Source organism: Euwallacea fornicatus, chromosome 3, assembly GCF_040115645.1.
Source record: "Euwallacea fornicatus isolate EFF26 chromosome 3, ASM4011564v1, whole genome shotgun sequence".
NCBI lineage: Eukaryota > Metazoa > Arthropoda > Insecta > Coleoptera > Curculionidae > Euwallacea > Euwallacea fornicatus.
In genome coordinates, this window is record NC_089543.1 from 5,818,398 (window position 1) to 5,845,238 (window position 26,841).

A 26,841-nucleotide genomic window follows, 5' to 3' on the forward strand; every position below is an offset into this window, starting at 1 on the left:
TTCTGGGACCAGAAGAAGAGCAGGAAATTATATCATTCCGATGTAATTTCTCCATATACTCATTCAATTATTAACATAATTCAACAATTTGAGTACATTTTAAAAGAAGGATGTTAGGGGTCAAATATACTAGTGATTACAGTTTGTTTACTGATCTTTCTTTATTTGCACATTTTGTTAAACAATCATAAACACTATCACTATAAAACTCGACAAAGTGCATTAAATTTACGGATAGGAAAAATGGATATTTGATCATAAATAACATGTCAACCCTCGAATGAACTTTGCATGAAAATCCTTGACCTGATGTTATTTGCGTAAAGTCCGAACAATAATTCTCTATAATGGTTTTCGTAATAAAATAGTATAGTGAAAATAGTGAATTCACTATGTTAATAACTGCGTAAATTCTCAATTGTTTTATTTTCTTTTTACGTCTTAATGTAAGTTATTACATAGAATTTCTGAAAAATTACAAGTTCTGCTTAACCAAAATTATTGCAAAGTCATGTAGTACAACAAGACTTATATGGGAACTGTAAGGGGATAAAGTAACATGCGCTGACGTACTAATCGTTTACTGTGAAGAATTAAGTCCAGCAATGTTTACAAAAGATCAATAAAACAGGTCATTACTTTTTGCGAATTTACCATGGTAAACAACATGTTTTGCGTAGTACAATAAGAATCTTTAGAAAGTTGGCCGTTCCATTCAGTTGGTGCATTTATCAATGGAGGTACGTGATTTGTTAAAGTTTATTACCACTAAATGCACGAGTTGCCTCTAAAATAGCGTCGAAGAAGGATGCTCATCTACTGAACCATTACTAGCTAATTATCAAGAGAAAATACTCGAATAAATGTTAGCAAATAAGAAATCTTGGGGACATTGGAATGGAGGATATAAGTACGCCAGATCCGGTAAACGATGACGAATCAAACCCAACATTTTAACACAAAACATGCAATGGAAATGATCAAATAGAGCAAAGTCGAAGATCACAGTGAAGAAAATTTTTTTCTATGGCCAAATTTAGTGAAAACAAATTATCAGCAAACTGAATTCCTCTTGCCGATCGACATCTTGAGCAGGAAAATACTGAACTTCCTGCTGATTCTAGATATCAAACAGAGCTGGGCAACGTAGAAGAAAAATACAAAAATAACAAATTTTCGTACCAAGCAAAAATTAGTCAGAAACAATTTTTTTCTGATACCCTTTTCGACCGCTACGTCCCTCCCGCACCTGTCCCTGAGACTCTTGAGAGTCTCAGGGACTCTCCGGGACTTGAAAATGACTCTAAAGAAATTGTCAAATTTACTTCGAACAGGTTTTTATCCAAAAAAAGCGATATTCGTGGATATAGCTTTCTGCAGCTCCTGATTTTAGATAGGCGGCTGTTGCATGCCTACCATAGAATGGTTACTCCGAACAGTTTCAGTGTAACCATGAAATTCCTGTCGTTGGCGATCAAACTGGAAGTGGCCCAGTTCCTCAAAGGCGTTCGGTAAATGAACTATGAGCCAGAAAATATCAATTACACACATTATCCTTTGTCACAACTTTATTATTCTTTTCCAAACTACCATTTCATCTTCTTACCAACACTCGTAAGAAATAGATTTTTCATCAACCGCCAAGAACAATGTAACGCTTATTTTACAAGATTTGGGTTATCTTTGTGTTAGCCTGTTGATACGCATTGAACATAAATATGAGATATCCTAGGCGCTCTTAACATAACATAAATTACCTACATAAATCTTACAAACTACATAACTGCCCTCGAATGCGCTTAATCTTACACCGTAAAGATAGTGAAATAACGTATTATACAATCGAACTTTACAAAGATATACTGCAGAAATGTACATAAGTCAGTCTGAGCCACTTTCCAGTTTAGATAGTCGTTGGAACTACGTCCGGCTCCATTTACAGATTCGATTTTCCATGCCACTCATAGGAACCACATTAAGTTAGTCGCAACTTTATCACATTTACATTTTAAATTGTCAATACTGCACGAACAAGGACACCCATGTTTGAACCTCATGGTGGTACCACCGTGGTGATAATTTCACCATCACTGTTTCTTAAGCGATGGACTAGTACTGGAGTCTTGGGAATGGATTCGGGGATTTCCGAAGCCCGTATAGTGACTCTTTCTGTGTGAGGAGTTAGCAGTTCCGGAAAGGATTTCTCGCGGATTGTTGGTTCTTCTTCGTCATCTACGTTGCTCAGCGAGTGTGACTCCGGGTGCTCCAACGGCACGTATGATTTCAGAATAGGTTCTCCCTTCGATTGCCCGTTCTGGCCGTTAATTAGGGGAACGTGTTCGGGAATGTGAGTCTTCGACTTTCCATTTTGCTCATTTACAGCTTGGATTGGAGCCTTCTCCAGCGGTTTCATCTCCTCCTCCAAGGCAGAATGTCGGTTTTTCTCCAATCGGTTAGACTTGCGCTTTTTAATGAAACACACCAAGAAAAGTACAGCTATTATGAGTCCGCACACAACCACCAAATATACGGCATAATTGTTCTGATTTAACGCCGTAGCTTTTTCCATTTCCCCGGTTCGAGTTGGTTCTGACAACAATCGGGTTTCATCGACGCTTGGCTTATACTCTTTTATGAGAGTTTGTTTCGCATCTTTGCTCACCGTCTCCTCGCTTACATCACCACCTGAGGAAGTGCTCGAAATCGAAGTAGCTGGGACTTCAGTGGTGGTGGTGGTGGTAGTGGTGGTGGTAGAAGTTGACGGAGTAACTTCCTGCAAGATCGGTCCAAAAATATCTTCGGTAAGTATCTTCAGTTTGGCGGTAGCTCCTGGATCTGTCTCAGTATCATTTCTATCATCCCGTAAACCTACAGGTTTAGGGGTGGCACAGTCGAACACGCAAGCTGCTACATGGTCCAGCCCAAGAGGACCAAATCCACTACCTTCATCACCGCTACCTTCATCGGGCTGTATTGAGTCAGACGTGTTGTTTGCTAGTAAGAATGATTCCTCAGATGGAACTTCTACTTTATCATCAATTACTTCATTTTCCTCTGATGCTTTGACTTCGTTAGCAATTAGTTTTCCAGATTTCGGAGGATCGTTGAAAATATCTTCAGCACCTTCACCTGAACCTTCATCAGGCATGTCATTAATCATTTCGTCTTCGGGCGTGCAACTTATATCACTGATATTGTTCCCTCTTACATATCCAGGTAGCTCACAAGTAATGGGTTCTGGGATGTGTATTCTTCGCTTGACTAACTGACGGTAAGTGGCCACGTTGTCATTATAGCAATCACAGTCAATAGGATTTTGCTGCAAATGTACAGTTTTCAAGTTAGGCAGGGCACTCCAGTCCTGTGGTAGGTGGTTAATTGAATTAGCGGACAAATCAAGTTCCTCAAGATGCTTGGGTAATAAGGAACAGCTCACATCGGCTATTTTGTTCCTAGCCAGTTTAAGGGTCCGCAGAAACGTCAGTGGGGGAATATGGTGCAATTCAATGTTATTATCAGATAAATCCAAATACTGCAATCCTTTCATATACTTTAGCGCCGCTGGAAGTTTATCGAGGGACGCATTGACCACTGACAGCTTTTTGATGGTCAAGAATTGCTTTGGCTTCAACTCGTCGAGGAAACGAAAGGACGTAGACGACACTGATCCTGGCTCTGAGCAAGAGGTCCCTTCGGGACAATGGAAGATCGCTGCTCCGAGTATCGAGCCGGAGAGTGATACGAGGGCGAGTGCTGTGAACCACATTTTGATACCTGAAACAAGGAAAAATATAATTAAAAATTTAAATGGAAAAGATCTGAATGAATTTATTGAGAAAATTGTTTTGCGGTGTAACGAACGGTTTGTGGAAAACCAAAAATGTCTAAATCCAAACTGATTTTTCGACTGATTGAAAGTACAACAATTGGGAGTATTGAGGGCATTAAAGCCAGAATAGGAACATGATTGATGTAACATAAAAATGCAAGTTGTTCAAATCGCAAATTGTTATGACATACAATTTCTTCAGTTTACTTAATCCATACAGCAAACGTGTAAATACTTACCTACGTTGCAAACCAAACCTGACGCGGCTTCGCAAATAAAAATTACCATATTGGCCAATTAACAAAATTCTTCATACCCTGAATTTGAAGTCATATTACTGTTTGCATGCAAAATAAACTGATGACCAAACATGTGAATATTCCATTCGATCTGTATAGGTACGAGGTTAGCTTCAGAAGTATTCGACCTAGTACTTGAAGGAAAAAAAAATTGGAAAATATTACATTATCTCTTCGCATAGTCTTCTTTGAGATTAACACAACTTCAAAGCGATGTTTTATGGATTCTACATTCTGTTTGTAGTGAGAAGCTTCGAACGTTTCAAAATAGTCAATCTCTTTCCACCAAGCCATTTTTTCAAATTTGGAAACGGAACATAATCTAACGAGGCTAAATCTGGCGAATAGGGTGGCCGTGGACAAAGTTCGAAACCATGTTGATTGATGACGGACGTGGGGACTAGTGCGTTTTTTCTCGATGAAACAAAACTTTCTCTCCCGCCTGATGCGATCGCTTTTTCCTATTTTCTTTAGAGTCGATTCTTCCCTTTGAGTCCCTTGTTTTGACTGATCTTTGGTCTCAGGTGCGAAACGACGGACCCGTGTTTCATCCACGAATCGACGCAAAGAATCGGCTTTACTACTACGAAACTTTGCCAAACACTCTCTTGAAACATCCTCATGACGCTATATTTGTCCATCTTGCCCGCAGGTTTCTCATATACAATCGTTGGGACAAAATACGATGTACAGTACTTTTTGAAATTCTTATGATGCCTGCTGGCTCGCGCAATTCGAGCCGACGGTCTTCCAGTACAGCTTTGTGGATTGTCACCGCAAATATCTGGAGTGGTCAAATCTGGTGCGTCATCGGGCCGACCACTGCGGACTTCGTCTTGGCAGCCGGTACGACCGCGTTTAATCTCTGCCCCCCAATATTTTACAGTTGATAACGGAAGACCAGATTCCCCACGGGTAGAATCTCACTTCGCTTCGATTTTGGATGGACCAAGAGCTTTCAAATGAAAGCATTGAATCACGTGTTGATGGTAAATTTTTGCCATGTTCATAAAATCTCTGAAAGTGTTCGCTCAAAAACGATGTCAAAACATATACAAAACAACGTAGCACCCTGAAACTTTAGGCATGAGCTTCTTCAGGTCATGTCTTTGTAATATAAGCAAAATTTTAACAAAAAGTCCTTTGGTCGGGTACGTCTGGGATTATCCCCGTCGCTGGTTCAGAAGCTCATGAGCGGTTCGAAATTTTGAAGGGACATTTCGTCTGGTAAAGCCTGAGTAGTGTCCGTCCGAAAATCGTCTTTAGGGTTTAGTGTTCACAACGATCTAATTCGAATTTCGCGTTATTACAGCGTAAAGAAGGTCTCCTTGGCTATAAGAAAGTGCTCATAAATTACTCTCGTAAATTTAATGCACATATGGTTTACCCAATTAGCTATGCATCGGCCTTTTAACGATGAAATAGACCATGATCTTTTATGTGTAGGAACCCATGAGTTGGTTGCTCAGTGGAGGACGCATTCAAAACTACCGTTAGTTTGCTTTCTGGCAAAACTAGTATTTTTTGCCGAATCACTGATTTGCTGATGATAGACCCAGGAAAAAAATAATATTAACAAGTTAATGATGCAGGTAGTGAATGTCGTTAATGACGGTCGCGTGTCGTGAATTTTACATTAAATACTTTTCCGTATTTTCATGGCTATTTTCTCGTTTCATGAAAACATCGTGACATTTTTCTTCAACAAGCCGCCACAGCGGGACATGCTCGTGACGTTCCCGCTTCCCAATGCGGGCATGGGCCCCAATGTAAACAACTTTAAAATTTTGAACTTTCCCTCGTGTCCTCACGCTCAAAATCTGTTTAATTGTCCGAAAAAAAAACCGAAAGAATGCAATAAGAAATCTATTTTTCAATAACAACAATGCACGTGCTGTTGGGGATTTTTTGCTGAGGCTCACACCTGCCTCTACGGCCAGGAGTTCCATTGCAGTGCGCAATCCTAAACTATTTAATAGACTTCCACCTGCAGTGACCAATTTCATCGAATTTTGACATTCTTAGGAACAAAATGAGCATTGAAGTGGTTGATGGGTTGATCAAATGTTAATGATTTCTCGTTTAGTATCGCTTTGTTCGGGCCTCGTTCGCAAGTTCGGGCTTACATTGTCAGACTGATGAATTCCATACATGATTATCTCATTTGGGATAATAAACGTTTAATTTATTCATTCATTACTCTGTCGGCTCTACTTGAAGAAGCGTAACTTTCTTGTCGCGCGGTGCGAAATTTACTGCTGATGATATTTGTATTCCCCAGCATGTCTCACGTAAAAAAGCACCGAAGTCTCCATGGGCCTTGCTGGGTTGATGTATTGCGAGTTGAAATAAAAGGTTTATTTTTTAGTGGAAAAATGTGTTGTCCTGAAATTCCTCAAAAACCGAGGCCTGTGGAGGTTTCTGGCTTCATCTAAACTTGCGCAGTAGAAATTTGATCGGTTCGAAGTTCTGCAGCGCGGGTGAAATGCTGCCGGCTGCGCCCTCCTCAGTTTACAGGGTGGCTCGAGCTAAACAAATTTAGACCATCGAGCGTGTAAAAAAACTAAATGGAATTTGATTTGTCGTCCATCGACAGTGCTCAAAGCTTTTTTTTTTAAATTTAGGCATTCAAAATGCGCCTCGGCAGCTTCCGCATATTTTGCGAAATAATTGCTAGAACGCGTCATTAAACGACAATTACTTGCCACTACCCGGTATTCTAAGCTTGTTTATTGAAATTGGTTCCATAAGTTACTAAACGGTCTTCATTTAAACTTATTGCATAATAGTCAAGAGTCACTAACAATAGAATGACAATTTGGTTGTGGCATTAGATTCGCACGGGAGAACGATGATTTCTATTAGCAAAAATTGTCGTTTCTAATAGGGAACAGTTTTCGTAATTGTTATATTCTAATCTTTAATATCCGCATATATAGCCGTTAGTGTACGGGCACTTCAACGGATGTCGCTTTAAATTTTGCAGAGGCGTGGACAACGTAACATAATGATATTTTACGTTTCGTAAAACCTGTCGAGACTAAGAGTAGAGGACGCTGACCAAAACACAACAACCACCTACATGACGGTAGAATTTGTGGAAGTCCTTGCTTAACTTTCATCATGCAGTAACGCGCTGAACGCGTACAAGTTAGGTCAGTAACGACGAATTTCAGCCCTTGTCTCACAAAGATGGAAATGGAAGTGAGGCCATCGTTTCCAGAACAAGAATTCGAAGCAACGAACACGAGGTGGAAGAGCGCCATAATGTTATGGAACGCAGTAAGTGCGACTGGACATTGATGACCGATGGTTACTGTACTGACGCGAAATATTCAGCCTTTATCACCATTACGTACACAGTAATAATTACTTTGTTTTTTTTTTCTTTCTACATCGACTCGTCAAAAAAACAAATTGCTTTTTTTTAACATTCTCGAATAACTGCCACTTACCGACTATCACTACGTTAGTTTTAAGTGTTAAAAAAAATTAATTGTCCAATTTTGTTGATGGCACGCATTCTGTTTTTATCAATTTATCGGGTCTTTGTCAGAGTTGGACTCGGAGGAAAAATGTAAGAAAACCATTATCACTCTTCGAAAGCACAGGATGTCCAAAAGTGGCACTCAGGAACTCCATTCGAGCAACATATTTGATTAAACAGGCATATCAAATGCGAATGTATCTACGCGCTATCATAATTATTAGTTATTACATCCGTTATTAAACATGAGATCGCGTCTTTACGAGCTTTCCGAGAAAGCCATCCAGATCCAAACTGATTTAAATTATGGCCAATTAAAATTTGAATAATTAGCTGAAGAAAAAACATAAACTATCTTAAAAGGGCAATTAACTTGTTTGAGAATACTTAACAATACAAATACTGTGGGGAAGGTAGGGACAAGTTCAACTGCGCAACGTAGTTGCGACTAACCTGTGGTACGCGTCGACTTAGCGCATGCGTCTCAAGTCGCGAACGCAGATTAATACAACTCATCCATTGTTTGGCCCATTATCTCTCGGTGTCTTACTGATTTATATTTTAGTGCAAATGCGAAATATTTAAAAAAAGTATGTGTAACGTAATAGATCATGTTCAAAGCTTCGTTCGCTTAGTAAAACTGAAAATCTCTGTAAAATGTTGATATTAATTGATTTCCAAGCAGCTGGTCGAAATACAATTGTGATACGCACACCTCTGTCCCCCATACACAAACTAAAAATGCAATTATTCAGTTTGGAGGGGACTCTTAACATTCTTGATAAATTGCGATAGTTTCTCGGAGGTTATTTCCAGTTGTTGAATCTGAATAACCATAAAGCCATTAAGATCATTCCTTAGCCGGGTATTTCGGAGTTATGACAATTCGACTTTCAGAAAACTGTCACATATTATTTTCATATCCTGCTTAACCCGTCATAATTAAAAAAGAAAAAAGAAATATCTGGAAAACGTGGATGCGTCCTGTCCTAACGGGCCACTCGTTAGTGACGGACAGACGCGCGCATGTCTACCTACTAGAAAATTGATTTCCGTCCTCTCGTCACACGCCTCCGCGCCTAAGTATTTTTAATAATCCCCCGCCATATTGTTACGACGAGTGCTGCGCCCTTATCTGCCGCGCGCCACAATGAGTCGACAAAACGTTCGAGAGTTTTAGGGATTATTCGAGAATTTTTGGTTACGTAACAGAAGCGATGGTTGGCCAAGAACATTAATAAATATTCATGGTAAGAGAGAAGCTATACGTAGTAGATGTAAAAAGTTGTAGACCGTTAAATGCTAATTGCTAGGTATAGAAGTGGATCATTAATAAGCGATTGTAATTGTGTTTATCTATTGACTTAATGGTGTTTTGTGCATAGGAAGTGTGCACGGAATTACAAGATGTTCAAAAAATTTTGAATTCGAGGTGAATTTGGGAGGTCGCCTACACGAGGTCGTCGCGTAACTGATCATAGTGGAGCAGTCTCTATTGCACTTCATATGAAACGAAATGTAATATCTTTAATAAAGAAACCATTAACTACATATCTTCCGACCCTCATAACTGTATCTTTTGACAAAAGTCATAAAAATGCGGAGCCTACGAGATGCCTGATAAGAAACTGTGAACGTTGTTTTACCACTTCGCAACATCTCGCAATTATTCACGTCGCTTGTTTGAAAATAAAGAAAACGTATGTTCATCATACATGTTAAAATTTCAGTCGAACCGGAATTGAACCTTGAAACCACATAACAACCTCCACAGGCTGATAACGCTCACCTATTTGGACGAATAACTTGTTATCAGATAGCGAGCAAGACTCACTCGACTAGCGCAAATAATTACCGCGCGAATTCATCAAATATACAGGGCGGCTGAAATGTCGGACTCTCGAATCAATATCCGGAAATGCTCGCTGAACGGAATTTAAAAATTGTGCATATTAGTGAAAATGCGACAGATCGTGGGGTAATGAACCCACCGCATTGCTAATGTTCATGCTAAATATTCTACAAAACGATATCTTGTATGGAAAAAATAATGCCCCTAACTGCGATGCATTGAACGAACTGGACAGAGTGTCCGCAAGTGATTCTGCTTGCGAAATTCCCTCTATAACATATAGGAGCGTTTCCATCAGGCCTAAGTCAGGATTTTTATTATTCGCCATCTCGGTTACTGCTTAAATAAACGCAATTTCTGATTACACCTCAGAGATATTAAGATATGCAGTATCTCTGTCTCGTCTAATTTTGAATTGCTCTGCACTCTTCTGGATCTGGCGCTAGCGCCGACGCACCGGTCAGGTGCAATCCATATTTCACTACAGTGAAAAGAAGAATAAGTCTTAGTAACGTGGCCGTTGTTCACTAATTCAGGACCTGGTCCGATTCAATGTCATGGGGACATGCCGCGAGGCTCTGTATTGTAGATCCCCCCCTCCCCCCCACCCCCCCACCCCCTAATTTTTTGAGCAAATTATTAATCTTTGTAGAGCTTTCGGAAACATTCAACATGGTAATGATTACTACGTTGAACCGATGACTCGGAATTTACTTTTGCGAGCTTTTAACAACATAATTTCAAAATGCCACGGGAAATTAAAACTTAATGTAGACATCAAAAAGCACCAACGATCCTTTCCGGGAAGTGTTTAATGTCGTTGGGGTTTTCCAAGGAGAAGTGTCGCGTCACCGCAAATAGCTACGTATCTTCTTCGAAATCCATAAAACACGTATGGTAAACTATGCAGATGTACCTTGACGCGTCTAGATGTGATAAGGGATAGATATAGCATAGGTAGTTAGCTTTATATCTGACGGCAACCACAGAGAAATTGTCCAGTGTTTGATTAATATATTTACCTCAACGGTGATAAAAATTATCGCCTATTTGTATTAGTTAAATGTGAAAGAATGTAGAAATAAATGAACCTGACTGGTTAATTATCATTCAAAAAATACTTAACAGGAGTTTTTAGCCGGTTGAACTTCTCCTGGGTCGGCGGAAAATGACGAGAGCTCTAGAAAATTTTCAAAATTTCTGGAGCATGAGTCAAGGAGATGAGCGAGAACTCCTCCGACTCGAAAATGTCCAGGGCAAGATCGAATTCTAAGGTCTTCTAGGAGGCAGAGGTCATGTCGCCAAGGGCAGATCGTCCCGTTTTTCGAGCAGTTTAGTTTTTTTTCGTTACATATCGCAAAAGAGTCTCCTTTCCTCCTCTGTTTGATCCGCCAACTTGAGGTCCCTGTGTATACCCTCTCAAGCTGAAAAAACCATACACCCATACAGAGCGTTTTTAACGCGGAGCGTAGGTTTTTCAGCGCGTCACAAAAAATCGCTGCATCTCGATTACGCAGGGCGAAAAAAATGTACTAACACAAGTCCACCCCTGGCAAACTCAACTAAAACAAATTTACTTGAAGTGCCCCGTTTTGAGGAATGCTCCACGCGCAGCGCTTTGAAAGTTTTTTCAAGGAAATCGGATTTGGAGCTGCGCTCCTGGGGGGCCGCCGTCTCCGTAAAAGGGGCCGCATCTGCGGTTACGAATGGGAACTCGGCACGTTGCTTTAACGTATTCTTTGTGAACTCGGGCGATTTTTCCTGGTATTTCAGGGAAATCCAGGTCTTTCCACTTGTCGTGGGATACGATGCGTCACGCTGATTAAGGAGTAGGTATTGCGCTTGACGATGCAACCTTTTACAGCTTTCACTGCCTACAAATTGCCGACCTTATTACTTATTTTGCATAATATCTATTTTAAATGGCCTTGCTTTAGGCTATCAGACGTCGACCACCTATTATTAGCAACGACTGGATTGGTTCTTTTTATGCACAATTAAATAACTACCGTAATAATTTTAAATAACTAGTAATTTGTTGTTCCCGACGATAGAGCTTGTTTTTATTTAGGGGTCACTATTTTTAGTCTCAACTGAATATGATTGATATAATCTATTTTAAACTGACAGGTATCCGTTATTAGCGAAACTTGGATTTCTTTAATTTCGCAAATGGCAGAGTTTCGCCAAGGACCGACTAGTACGGCTTGACCAAACTTGTTTCGTGTAACATCGCACCTCGGTGCCGGCTGAAAATATGGAACGTTCCAAACCTATCATAATTTCACGTCGAAATGCTGATTAATAAAAAATAAACATTCGATAAGAAAAATCCGACCGTATTATCAACAACGTTTCGTATGGAAACGTTGAATTTATTTCCAATCATATCGAAAAAATAAAAAATAATGAACCAATCTTGACAAAAAAATGGAATATCTTGCGGATTCTACCAAAAACAAATCAGAACATTAAGTGAATGAATATTTAGAAGCTGATCCTTGTGAATTTGCAACGACCTGATATCGACCTTGCATTGAGTCATCTGGACTTGCATATGAAAATGGGAATTTTCAACCATTCTTTGTGCAAAACTTTCCGCAATTCGCCTTAATTGGACACAATCTCGGCTTCAATTTTCCCTTTTAGGTGTTCCCAGAGACGCTCAATTGGACTCAAATCTGATAGTCGAGCCGGCCACTCTAAGGCAGCAGCTCGATGTTCTGACGGCCACTTTTTAACCAGAAGGGACGAAGGTTTTGGGTCCTTATCGTGCTGAAAAAGCCATATGAAAGGCAGCTTCTCGTCGGTAAATGGTGACATGTGTCTCAAAATAACCGATAATGCTTCCGTTGATAACAGAACTTCATAGTAGTCCACGCTTTTATCCAGCGAATAAATTGTTTTTAACAACAACATTCTTGAGGCAAATATCGCATGATAAATTCAACAATATTTACCTTACTTTATCCATAAAGTTTGAAGACGAAAACATCTACGATCAACGAAAAAGTATTTTTATTAAAATTATTCCATGCTTTTGTCCACGACTTTACGCACCATGATTGCCATTTCGGCTTGCACTCTGATTTAATGATTTCTTCATTACTTACTTTCCTACTTCTCCACCCTCACAGCTGCAAAATCTACGAAATTTACCAAGAGCGCAGCTCAACTTGAGAACCTGAACTAACCTGAACTAACCTGAACTAAACAAAAAACGGATTCAATGTGTTTATAGGTTCAAGAACCAGATAAACCCATTGGGTGTGGAGCTACTTTGATTTATGTCGGCTCGTTCGCTTATGGCGAGTCACCACTGCATTTTAACCAAGTAAATTAATTATGCAGACCACATACATCATCAAAATGAGGAAATTCAGGGACAGTGCATCGCATATTATAATATAGGGATTGATTGATATCTTCCAATTCAAACTTGGAAAATAACTACATTTGCATTTCGAAGCCCATCATGAGGAGTTCGTTCACTTGCTGAGCAATCCGAGAATTTCCCAATGTAGCTAAAATTAAGCTAAAAATCAGTAAATGTGTTGACTGTGGCATTAGCGTAATTTGCAAGATTAGTCTAGCTAAACAGGTTTGTGATCGCAGGCCTATTGTTAACGAACGCTTTATGGACAAGAGATCATGAATGTAAAATAAATCAGAGACATGAAAGTCAGTTCCGGTCGAATTAGGTCAGAGAAAATGTTGCTGAAAATTTTACATTTTCAAAATCTGTTTAAGTTTCCGAACGAACGGAACGGGAAAGGAAGATATAGAAGAAGAACGAGAATAAAAGGAAAATAAAGAAATTGATGTTGCGATTAAAAATGAAAAAATAATCCAGGTTCAACTCCGATATTATTCACAACGCCCTTTTCCCAATTCTGATAAATGAAGCTGCACTTTCGATATGCGAAACTTTTTCGAGACACCCTATACGTCATTAGTGCTTAAGACCTCCTACGCGTAGTTTCTTTACACATGAATCACTTATTAATATGTATATTTGACGCACTCTGAACAAAATTTTGAGTAAAAGTCATTTGCTTGCATCATATGACTTCCTGTCGATTTGAAATCATAAAAATCAATATGCAAATCATATTGTCGCTCGAGACAATGCGTGCTAACAGCAATTGCCCATTAGCATAAAGCGAACTCGTCAAGTTATTTGCAGGTAAAATGGTATAAAAAAATTGGTGTTTCGACGTCACCAAATACGTGTATTTCAAAAGTCCAAGGGCCGAAACGTTCCGTTTCAAGAACAGCTTCGAGCAAATACGAGATTCTTGATCTCCCGGAAATCGGGAGGGACGCGGCAATAGAGGATCGAAATTGCCCATGGATATTTGTTGTTGATCTGAAGCATTTGCAGTTCTCGAAACATACCCGTCAAGAAAAAGACTCCTTAAAGCCCCCAACCCACTTAACGAACCGACCGGCTTCTCCATGTGTCATCCCACCCGACTGTCCAAGGAAATTATCCGAACTAGGCCAACCCACCCGTGCTCGCCTCGCCAGAAATATGACAGTAACGGGTTGGTTTGTGGACCAGTCCACAGAAGCAGGCTTGAAAGTTGATGAATCCACCCATCTCCCCCCGTACCCGCCATACCAATTTTATCTATAAGTGACCGTTCGAAGTCCAGTAAAAGGTTAAAAGTCCAGGAATGGATATTAGCGTCCCTATTCATTTTCCCGTCAGAGATCGCCATCATTGAGCTATTATCTCATCATTACAAAAACATATTTCATTAAAATTCATGAATAAACGCCCAGCAAGTAGTTAATTCCCTAAAAGCAACGGCTGCCTATAATGGACGATACTTTTGAGTTAGCACTAATCAGTACCAGCATAATCTATAGTAACCGAGTCATCCTTAATAATTGCACATCTCTCTTTGATATGTTGCGAAAAAAAGTAGTAACTTCCTTTGTGAAATAATCACTACTTGCTGCTAAGATTACCAAAGTCTTGAGTACCTCGTTAATCCGTACCCTAACAGTTCCAGTACGGTTCTGGTCGGTCGGTGTCGGAGGAGATTATGCATACCCCGAATTGCCAAAGTGAGGTCCCAATAAGGAAATAAAAAAAACGACAATGGAGGTTTAGTTTTGGTATCTTGATGTAACGGTACCCGCTCTGTGACCCGAAATACGCTTGGGGAAATTTGATCAATAGCGTAAAGGCCGGACCCAGACGTATAGTACGCACCTTCACTTTTACCAACTTTTACTCAACCACAGTCCGAGACCTTGCCACTTCTAGATCATTCTAAGGTCAGTGGTACCACGGCGTTACCAAGTCAGTCACACCGATACCAAATTCGTTATGCAATAGAAAAAGCCGATGGAACAAATATGCTTCTGTGGATTTCATTGAGGAGACGTAACAGCGCGGTACCTTTAGACCTTTAGGAGCGATTATGCTCAAAATTACTAACATGACCTGAAATGCGTTAGGTAACGTACGTAAAAAATCATTATTGTTCTTCGGGTGAAGATTGTGAAAGATTGGTTATGAGTGAAATAAATGTCTGCATGACCTGGATGTGACTGCTTTAATGCGGATTAGACCGTTAAATGGCCAATTCCCCCTAAGGAATTATTAGCAGAATTATTTTGCTTGCAAAAGAATTAATAATAGAGTTATCTTGATTGCAAAGCAACATAAAAACAGCTCGGTGCGGACACTCTGTGCGTATCGGACGCACGGGAGGGCCGGCAATGTAATCAAAGGAGGAATATACTGCTCCAAAAAAGTTAGCGGCGATCTGGTCATTGCCTGGAGCGAATAACGGAATTTTTTTTCTCTAATTCTTATGAAAAAAAATAAGTGAAAAATGATCCTCCATGACGCTCGTTCATTTGTTTAAAAAACCTCCCTGCAAAAAAAACCACAAAGAATTTTTGCAAAATCGAAAATAACACGAAAACTACATCTCGAAAATCCTGCATGTCGTACGTCCTTCCCTGACGTCTGTAACTGCTTCACATCGTCTTGGCATACTTTCAATGAGATGGTTTATCTCGTCTTCTCGTAAATTTTCCCATAACTGTCGAGGAACCTCTCGAAGCTGTGGCATTGTTTGGGGGCGTGGTCGATGTTTTTCAACACTTCTTTGCAACACGTACCACACATGTTCAATGGGGTTAAAATCTGGCGATCCTGCCGGAAGCGGTAAATGCTCAATATCTACGTTTTCAGTCGCATCTGTGACAATTGCCGCAAGATGCGGTCGGACATTATCGTCCAAAAATCGAAAAGGGGCTCCTGCAGCCGCTTGAAAATTCGGCTGGAGATGGACAGATTTCCTCTTCATAAGTTTGTTCGTGTTTATTTCGCATACGTGCTTTTCCCACCGTTCCCTCTTAAGAGGATGCCCTTCTTGTACAGTTCTTAAGTTTCTGCGCACTCCAGAGTTGGTCCAGACACCAAGACTCCGACTATCAGAGTTACGGCCAAATTTGGACTCGTCAGTGAAAAATACGGAATGCCACTCTTCATCCCGATTGATGTGCTCGCTTGCCCGCTCGAGCCTCGCAATTTGAGTTCGTCGGATAAAGGAAACTCTTCACAGAAGACGTCTCGAGACTATGTCCACCGTTTCAAGTATCCTACTAATTTTTCCAATGGAAACTCGAACTACCCGCCAAACGCCTATATGGCGACCGGGCGCAGTCTCCTCGCGCAGAAGCTGTCGGACTTGCGCAGCCGAGGTTTTCTTCGGTCGTCGTATGCGCCGTCCTTCTGCGACATTTCCAGTTTATTGACACCTCGTCAACAGTGTGGATGTCAAACTTTGTGGAACAATCGGGTAACATCCTGCTCTTCCGATCCGGCCTGCGACACACTTATGGCCCTGTTTTGTTCGCCCTAACTTAACTTTCCCCGAACCATTACGAGAATGTCCAAACACTTTTGTACGTCGACGTAAACCACCCAAATGGTATGGCATCCGATGTCAATGTTTTAATTAGAGGAAACACGTGAGGTAATAAGGAACTTTTACGGAGCAGTTCATTTACCCGAGCGATAATTGAAAAGGCGCAAAACCTAATAAATCATACGATTGGGTGCTGGTACCACTCTATTTCCTCCGATGTCGCAGTGCAAAATAGCGCCCAGGTGCTACCTGGGTGGCGTAACAATTCGGCATCATTTGCCTGGAGATGAAACTGCAGACTCCTACCGGGTATCACTGCGAACTTGTCCAGTGAGATGCTGTCCAATCTCAATGGTCTTAAGCTGAGGGAAGGATTTCTCGTGGAGATTTCGCAATGGGTGGGAGCGGTTCCATTGGGTGAGATTTATTTGATGCCTTCGAGCAACTTTATTTATTAGGCCTATTGTTCTGCAAGTACACAGTGGCACTGCCCTGTAAACGGTGCTGTTAATCGTTAAATATCTGACTAGAATATGGGAGCATTTGATCGGAATAGTGAGTACTCCATAAATCCGTCTTTCGAATTGCCATAACGGTTCTTTTACAGCGCTCAAAGTTCAGAAGTTCAAATTAATTTTATACATGGATAACGACATTTAAATATTAAAATTGCCACATATCACCACAGCGAAAATCACGGTACGGTCACAATTACCCAGCACCTGAGCTCAAAGTTAATTGTTCGTGATGATAGTGAGGCAAAGGAGCCTATTTATAGAACGTATAATGAATATGCACTGGATGATTATATATTAGAGAACGAAAAATATTTTTGTTTGTCTTAGAATTTATTAATTATTAGCGTCTTGTTAACCTGAGTTAACCTCAAAGGATTCGACCTCAAGAACTCGACCCTGAGTTTGTTTTTTACTAGTGCGAATATGTGATCCGATACAAGCGAATGCGCTTTCTCAAGCGGCCAACCCTGTGATCGAAAGGCGCATTAGTCGAAAATTTTGAAAAATTACTCCAACTCAGATAGACCTCTCACATCGAAGAATTTCGAAGAATACTCAAAATTTACGAAACAGATGAGTAAAACAGTCATGCTTTGCAGCGGAAACCTAAAGAAAGGTTCATAAGACGGAATTTTGAAAATTTTAACTGAAATACACGTTCTGCGCCAACGAGTTTCGATGTGAGAAACGCCGTAAACACGGGGCGATCCAAGACTCGAGGCGAAAAATCAAGGAACGTGTTCAGTTTGATTTGTGGTCGGAAAATGTAAAATGATTTTTTTTAACAAGTGATGGATTACTCAGCGTGATCAAGCACTATGGCCTGTCAGATCACCTGACTTGAATCCTTCGGATTTTTTTTTTGTATAGGAGCATTTAAAATAATGTGTTTTTGCAGTAGAAATTGATAGTCATGAGCAATTAATGGAAAGAATAATCAATGCAGTCGAATACTTTCAAAATAGATAAAATACGCAATCGGCATACGATTCGCTTATTTCGCGCTGCTGAGTTCGTATTCGCGCTGATGGTGGTACTCTTGAGCAGTTGTTATAATTATTTTGTAATTCTTATTGCTTAAATATTTAACAGTAGAAAATGGTAACGTGCAGAAGCCTTGAAGCGTAATAACTCGGAATCAAAGGCAGGACTGTACACGTTCCTTAATTTTCGGCCTCGATTTTTGAATCTCCCTTCGTAGCGTATGAATGCCAAAACTTCCCACTAAATCGAAAAAATACAATTCCATCACAATTTATTAATTAGTGTCCTGCTAACCTGGATTAACCTGCGGGGACATTCAGAATTTTTACGGTGTTTCAAAGCATGACCAAAACGTAAATTTAAACAAATAAACTTGTTGGGCCATCCTCAATCTACGCAAATCCACAAACGCATGCACGACAATGCGAATCATCCAACTAAAAATACGATTGAAAAGTCGAAATTAGTCATTTCATTAACCTTTTATCAGACGATCGTTAATTCGCTGATTCAAATTTATCTGTACAAAATTAGAGTTCCAATTCCACCAGGCTTGGGAGATCTAAAAAGGTACCTGTCTGCTTTTAAATCGTGGGTACTTCTCCGGTTTAGGTACTCGAAATTCCCTGATTTATCATGGCTGTGTTAATAATCCATCGAATGGATCGTCATTTTTGTCACGCCTGAAGCATGCAGATGCACCGAATTGGCATTTCAGTCGGTGGCTTTTATGTAAGACCTCGTTTTTCGGCGAGCTTAAAAAATTGTGCAGCTCAATTTGAGCTCTATCCATGTGCGCGAGCACGCGTAACCAGGAGCTCTATTTCCTCTTCAAGTTGAGCGAACTTTTCCGGAGAAGGGCCCCCGAGCCCACAGATCAGCTCAACATTTAACGGACTTAAGAAGCAAGAGATCTGCAGGCGTTACTCTTGTTATATTCAATTTTGATTAGGCACGTGTAGTGCAGCTTTCGAAATAATTGCTGAGCAATTCAGATCTCAGCCATATCAAGCAAATAAGCAAAAAACTGGAAGGATCGTAGCTGGAGAAAAGGCGTTTAATCGACGATGAAAGAAATTTCTGTGAAGCACTTAAGGTCGTACCACGAGTAAAAGTCGTAACTCATAGTGCTCTTATGAGGATTTCGCGATATTTCCATTGTCGTTTGGTGGATATGTGCACGTCGCAGATATATTTCTTTACGTATGAATAATTGAATTTTCGGGAATTTCTACAAACCTATTTGCTTACAATTAGAATACCCACAACGTGACTTCATGGGAATTTAATTGATTTATCACATCGGTCTTTGGACGGATCAAGTTCACGTTTGTTTGCATGTCAGCATATGATGATTATAGGTACCTATCACATTTTATCATTTTTCACAATAAAGCCCGAAATAGCTTTATCGTGAGGAATGTTTCGTTATTAAATCGTGTTATTAAAAGTTGAAAAACATTCTAGTCATGAGCTTTCGGTTCTATGAGCGATCTTGCATGACCCGGCAGCTATTATTGCATATGCATATCTATATTGTGCGTGAGTTTATTGTATTCAATTCGGTAATGGACGGTTAAATACTATCTATATTATAGATGTCAGGACGCGTCCGGTATACTCTTGATATGTTAAATAAATACCATTATTGGTTTGGGTGTTGACGCTTCCTTTACAGTTAGGACGTAATCGATTGTTGCGGACTACAATACGTTGGCCCTGTAAAGTTTTTACAGGGAGTGACTCAGATGATATCTCGCATTTTTGAGATACTTTTCTGCGGAAACTATCAATTTCCAACGTAAAATCTATAAGAATACAGGGCGGCTCTGTCAAAATGAATGAGAAATGCACCTGATATCGCCCAGACCCTCTTCTCGTCCGCCTGAAGGTCTCTGGGACCTGAGGGTTGGTGCTTTCCAAAAGCTTTCCAAAGGTGACACGTTGCGGAAAAATGTTCAAGTTTCTCAAAAAATACGCACTATCTCACATACGTAGAGCAACTTTTCAAATTCGATTTTTTCCTATGACAACATGAATTTGATATGATCTATTACATTAACTCTTAATTAAAATGTAAAATAAATATATTCATGTTAAAGTTTATGCTTTAAACGTTTTTAAACTGTAAATAAAACAAAAAACATTCTAAAACATATGGGCCACAAGTAGAAGAACTAGAACACTTCTTACATTTTCCTTTATAATTAAGTTCTTTTTTAGTCTCTGTTCCTCAGGCCTTATTTTCAATTACCTCCCAGTATCGGCTGTTCGCACACCTTCACAATTTCCCAATACCATCTTCAGATATTTTGTTTTAAATATTTTGAACAAATCCGCTATATTTGTCATTATTTTCTCATGAATTCCCCTGTCAATACCATCCGAAAGGTTCCCTATGGGGTTCAGATCGGGGCTTCGAGCCGGCCGGATTGTCACATCGACGTTACGTACGGTTAACCGCTCTTTAATTCATTTGGAAGTGTGCTTCGGGTCGTTGTCGTGTTGGCACGTCCACAGAAGACTCATGTTTTCTTCTGGTCAGGGCAGCATCCGATTTTGTGGAGCATTTTTATGAACATATCGATCCATAATACCATTAATTTTCACTAATGGGCCCACGCCAAACTCTCCGAAGCGTCCCCAAAACTACAATACCCCTGTTGTTTGACCATCGATATGGTGCATTTCGGGTTGCACCGTCAGTTAGTTGGTCTCCTGACCCAACAAACTCCGTCTGTTTTGAACAGTTTAAATCGACTTTCATCTGAGAAAAGGACAGTTTTCCGTTTTCCATATGACCAGTGTGTATGTTCTTTCTCAAATGTAATCTAACCTTTGCTTTTTCTTTGAAATAAAAGGCTTCTTCGCTGATCTTCTCCCATATAAATCAGCACTTCTTGATCTTCGTTTTATGGTACTCATTGATACCGGGACACATAGCTCTCGTATGCTAATTGCGCTCTTGCGCCGATGCCGGATAGATACCATTTTAATTGTTCTGTCCATCACTTTATCGGTTTTTGCGTTTTCGACCACACTTCGGAAGTCGTCTAAGGTTCCTCTAATTTTTAAATTAGAAATTAGCCTTGATATTATTGATTTATTTCAATTTCAATATTTTGCAATTTTGCACTGCTTTTCACTACTTTTCGAGTTTTTCTAAGATTTTTCTGTTTAACTGACGTCATAAATGAACACCTCTTGGCATTTTCAAATGTTTTCGGTCAATACTGTGAGTGGAAAAGTTAATCAATTAATAAATAAATTGGTTGCTCTACCCTACCTAATGTGAACCCGACGAAAACCAAAATGGGTTAAAAAAATGACGTAAACAAGATATATTGAAAATATATTTGTATCTTTACAATCTTTCTTGTCTTCGGACAAACAAGAAATATATCTCACTAATTCCAAAATTTTTTTTTGGAAACATGTTTTTTTTTTTTAATTAATTGCTGTACGTATGAGCGATACTGTATGTCTTTAAGGTACCACGAAATATTGCATAAAAATATGCGTAAAGAATAACGTAACGTAGCCGTAGCGGGTAACATATTATTGCGCACATTCCCAGTTCCAACCAAAGTAATGGCGGTTTGGAGGAAATAGACATTAAGGAAAATTGAAAAAATAGAAGGGGAGGGGCTCGAACATCGAGAAAATCTTGTACTGAGAAGCATACGAAGACGCATTCGGAACTTGCGAGTTTTCCGACATTTCCTTGGAGCAGTTAGGAATTCTCTCATCGAATAGGGTCACATCCCATAGGATTGCGACAGGTGGGACAGCTACACGGATGGGCAGTACTAGACTAGTTTGCGATTACCATCACCCTAAATCGTTCACGCAAGCGAAGGAGTTTCTGTTGAAAGTGAGCAAAGGACAGGAGAGACTTCATAGATCTGAAAAAAGGAAGTGGAGCTAACCAAGATGGGCGGAGGGAAGAAATAGCGCTGCAGTGCATCATAGGAAGATGAGGAGAGTAGTGGTCCTACCCGTGTCTTCTACAGTTTCGATCGCACTCCATCGATAAAATTCCGCTTCGTTATTCAGGATTGACGCCAAATTACTTACAGAAAAGTGAAAGATTCGTCCACCCAGCAATTTCACCTAAGTACCAGTGAAAACAAAATCACTTAGCGCTTTTCAAAACGCAATAAAACCGATTGGTCCTAAAGTTACTTTCATTCTTTATTGTCCGAGGCATATTCGCAATCATATATGGCATTGTTCTACTTTCTACAATCTAAGAGAGCTGAACTATATTTATGAAGTCGCCTACCTCCATAACACCTTAATTGTTGTAATAGATCGTTGACGGGTCTTTAGACTTAATGTTATGCTAGGTCAGGCCACAATAATTCAATTACTCAATCTTGCATCTTAGAAAGCCAAGGGAGCCAATTCGGAGGTCGCAGAATTGGGTCAATATCACGGTAATTGAAGGAAAAAGCCACACGTGCGCAGTTCGAGCTTCGGGCCTACGGATTGCCCGTACCTAGTCCAAAACGAATACGATCTGGGATCATATTGATTACGGCCTAAAGCTTTCACTCCCATTTCTAAAATAAGACCTGGTTCTTAGTACCGCAAGCTTGAAAAGAAATTGCCGTATCAAATTATGACTCGCAAACAGATTTGCCATTAATGAGGCTTTAAAAACTGACTTTCATCAGCTCCCGATGGAGGCAAAAAATACTCTTAAAAACTGATTATATTACGGAATAATTTTAAATATTTAAAGAAAAGAGGATCGCTTATGCCTCGAGGCGTTATAATAGTTTAATTTGCCCTCTCCAAAGACGTCCGGTAGCACCCAACTTACGCACGTCTATCCTAAGGATAAATTATTTATCTATTATTAGCCTTAATTTCAAAAATAAATTTCCCTTGGTGAATGCTTAATCAATAATTGGTATAAATGGCTGACGATATTTTTGGACGAAAACATAATGACTGGCCTTGCTACGCCGAGACCTTTGCCCCTTGATCTTGTCGTAAATAAAAAAAATTAATTTAAAACTCATTGTTCACTTCATATTAACAACCGTCTTTTTGTTTCCATTCAATCTCCTTTATGGTAAGACAGAATGGAGCTGGCTGAGCGGAGACTGACCCTCCCTATATTTGAGCCGTCAAGAGGGAGAGTGACAGTGGCTGCACCGCCCTAGGCCGCTTAGAGCGTCCCGGAATGAGCCTCGGCGCAATTTACGATGGTAGGAAACGTTTAATGGAAATTTGATGGAACTTAATAAAATGCCACGCAAGTCAATTGGAAGCCGAATTTCGGAAATCGGACGTCGAATTTAGCAATCTCTGCAGGATTGTGCGGCATGTAAGAGATGCCTCAATTTGGAGTCTTCCGTGCCCATAAAATTCCATTTTGGAGGCTCCAATTCGGCCCGTCATCGTTCCGATAAATTGACATGGTACAGCAATGATAAGGAATTCCATGATGGTTTATTGCGTTTTAAAGGGCCCATGTGCTTAAAATTTTAGCAAGTGTTTTTAATGGTTTGAATTCGTGTGCGTATAGCGTTAATTCAAGTTTAGTGCCGAAGTACGAAACACTGCTAATTTCTTTTGACGTCCATTTCGCTTTAAAAAAAATTTTACGACACTCAGAGAACCAGATTTTCTTGCTCTCATGCTGTATAAGCCTGATGTAGAATCATGTTAACACGGAATTAAATATTTAAAATGCATAGTTTGCTTTAACGATGAGGAGTACCAAGAACGCGTTATAATCACTGCGCCTTTCAAGCTCAGTGAAATGTTAACTAATTGATGTAAAGCAGCATAAGATTTTTTTTTCCAATCTTTGAGACATGGGAGCAGTCATGTATTTTAAGAATTTTTCAAAAATCCCAATATTCTATTAATTCTAGAATAACCAAGGAAATGATACGAAGACGATGAAATCAGATACACACGTGTAGAACTCGCTGTAGTAGGATTGGGCACTGATACGCAAATTTTTCTTCCTTGGATCATTATTCATAACGCATAATAATTGCCGACGGCACCGGCCTTATGGGGGAGCGAGGTTGGGTGCCGGCTCTGGCGAGAGACCAGAGAGGGCGGCGGACGCGCTGAGGCCGGCCCTGCCTCTATTTATTTCATTCCAAAAAGAGCGGCCACGGTTATTTCAGTATTTCAACCTCAGGTAGATCGACAGTGTCAATCTATCGAAACAAATATAGAATAAGATTTCTGTAGATAACCAGAACTACGCGAGCCAAGACTAAAATTTTACAAATACAATTAAGCAACGTTAAAATTTGTAAATAACTTTCTTCCAGCATAACACAGTTATTTCAAATACTCATTTAATTCTAAGACTAAGGCATGACTTTAGGCTGTTTTTAATACGTAAAACGTTAACAGAATGTCAACCCAAGGTGTCTCTTAAATTACAAACGACTCGGTCTTCATACTTGAATTTGGTTAGGTACCTAAGTACCTTTATTGGGCCTGGTAAGTTGAAAACAATTACCGAGGTAGTTCTTCCTTTTCTACCATAATTAGCGAGTTACCTTCTAAGGGAGAATGTTAGAAAATATGGAAATTCCCCTAAGGGTTCCTAATAACCTGATTACCTTTGCAATAAGTCGGCCAAAATTAAAACCGTCTAATCTTGGCTCTAGCAAGGTTACTGCTTAATTGCCAGGTAAAAAATAATTATTTTTAGTCATTTTCAGAGAAAATTAGCCGAATTATAAATCTCACAGAACCTACCATCTTCTGCTCGTTCGTTTACTTTTTTAAAGAATCCTGTAGATTCTGTCGGTCTCTCGTGCAAGTGCCGAACAAATTGAAACGATCACTTGTATAGAAGAAATGGATTTATCATTGGGATCCTCATAAATGATGAAATACAAAGGAAGTCGTAAAATAACCAATATTCTTCCATTTGCCGCCTTTCTTTGATGTATTTCCATCTTCCTTAGAGCACTCATTATCAAAATACTAACAATGGGCATTTATTGCCTACATGCGCTTGGAGTTTCCGCTATTAAACTCATGCCGCATTTCTCATTTGTAACACACAATGATGATAAAGTTTGCCATTAGCAAATAGAAAATTTTATTAATTGAACTAAAGGCAAGAAGGGTAGAAACTTCAAACAGGGAAAGCTGAAACGAAGGACCAGCTGGGAGAGTTAGTGGCGACCGAAGCAAATTATGGCAATTTGCGACCTGAGTGGGCCCGATCTTCTAGCGCTGCCCCCTCAAATATCTGAACAATATCTTCAAATGACCTAAACCAACCTGATTTTCCTCCATTTTGCCTCACCTAACCCGATCTTCTCGAGCCCGACTTCCAAGAAAGTTACGACGTTTTCGGATAGAGCGAATCTTCCCCAGTAATCTGGAACTGACCTAATTTATTGATCTCTAATCATCTTGTCCGACCTGTTGTCGAATAACCGAAATGTGACTGATTTATTGCTCTCAATTTTCCATATGACTCGAGTTTGCACGCTGTTTTAGGAACTAAAGCGAATTTCGAAAATGAAACACATGATAGTTAAGTAATACCTAATCCATCAATGTCCGCGTTCGGCCTTGATTACGCTGAAGATGAGGAGAAGATAAGGAAGCAGATAATACGTTCTATGGAAGATAAAGCAACCGAAGATTCTACAAATAACTCTGAAGGGAAAGACAGAACAAGGATATATATGAATGCAATTTATCTTTGGAAAACTTGAACTTGATGAATGCCTCTAATTCTTAAACCATTCGAAACATCACAATCGGGAGCATAAACTTCAAAAGCTCATGGGTACGTACATTTTTTATGTCAAGCCCTTGCCGATTACTGCCTAATGAGCCATTACTGATAGATACGAGCAATAAACTTTGGCTGTTTGCTTATGGCTATTTCATGCTAATGTGCTACGAACACTAATGCTAATGCATTCCTAGTGAGTATTGCAAATTTAAGGGCTGGGCTAAGTAAATGTAATTTCTCATTAAGTTTAAATTCAACGGACATATGGATATTTACTAATCGTTCCATCCTTTATTGGCAAAGCTAAATCCCAATAAAGGGAATTTCGAGAAAAGGCGGAACTGAGTCCCGATAGGGGGAAAGTTAATACGGACAGAAGCAATGAGATTATTTAATAATCTTATTCCACCAAATATGATCTTCAAATATATAGATAAACTACTCAATGGTATCGCTTCAAGGATGAAAATGTTCAACGTTTGTTTCATATCAGTATATCGGTTCCAAATTAAAATTCAGAACAAGGAACTTACTATGCGCTGATAAGTTTGCATTGGAATTTTTGTTTTTTGATTTGTGCAAAAAACTAACATACCTCTGGTCTTTTGATATTCTTTTGATACCCAAGACTTATAGCAAAAAACTTATAAAAACATACAGAAATTTAAAAAATTAGGAATTTAGTGGTCCAAAGAAAATCAATTATTCTTCTGGCGAAAATAGCTGTTTGGACCGTAATATACTACGCACTATGACATAAACTGATGTAATATTATGGGTTACAAAACTAATTAATAAAAACCAACATTAATAAATTTAAAAAACACTGAGAGACCTCAGTATACTTACTCGATAAACTGGATCTTCAAAAACGCACAAATTTAAAGAAATGATCTCCTTCTCTCACTCTATCTTCAAAAAAAAAGCATGTTCGTGCTGCATAAATGCTCCAAAAATTGCTGCAAACTATGATTAAAACTGAGGGAAAATATTCAGAAAAAGAAATTGCAAATTGTTCTTGCTCCTTAGATGGAAAACGGCAAGTCACACGATGCGCGGTCTGGGCAAACCGGTGGCGCGCACGTATCACTCCACGGAGTAGTATTGAATGATAAGCTGTTGAAATGAAAGTAGACAGACCTACTCATAACGTAACTGTATTGCGTAATCGTGTATCGTGCATATCGTAGTCGGTTTTTACCAGGGTGGGAGGATTCATTTTGATAATGTACTGA

General features: G+C 39.6%; 1 protein-coding gene across 1 annotated transcript; it reads right to left on the reverse strand.

Moving 5' to 3' along the window:
* Positions 1-1,550: 1,550 nt before the first annotated feature.
* Positions 1,551-26,750, reverse strand: LOC136350409 (protein windpipe-like). Its single transcript, XM_066302049.1, has 2 exons — positions 26,456-26,750; positions 1,551-3,774 (listed from the first exon to the last, which is right to left on the reverse strand). Exon 2 carries the CDS (start codon positions 3,764-3,766, stop codon positions 2,054-2,056), a length of 1,713 nt encoding a protein of 570 aa, XP_066158146.1. The 5' UTR covers positions 3,767-3,774; positions 26,456-26,750; the 3' UTR covers positions 1,551-2,053.
* Between the last annotated feature and the right edge of the window lie 91 nt (positions 26,751-26,841).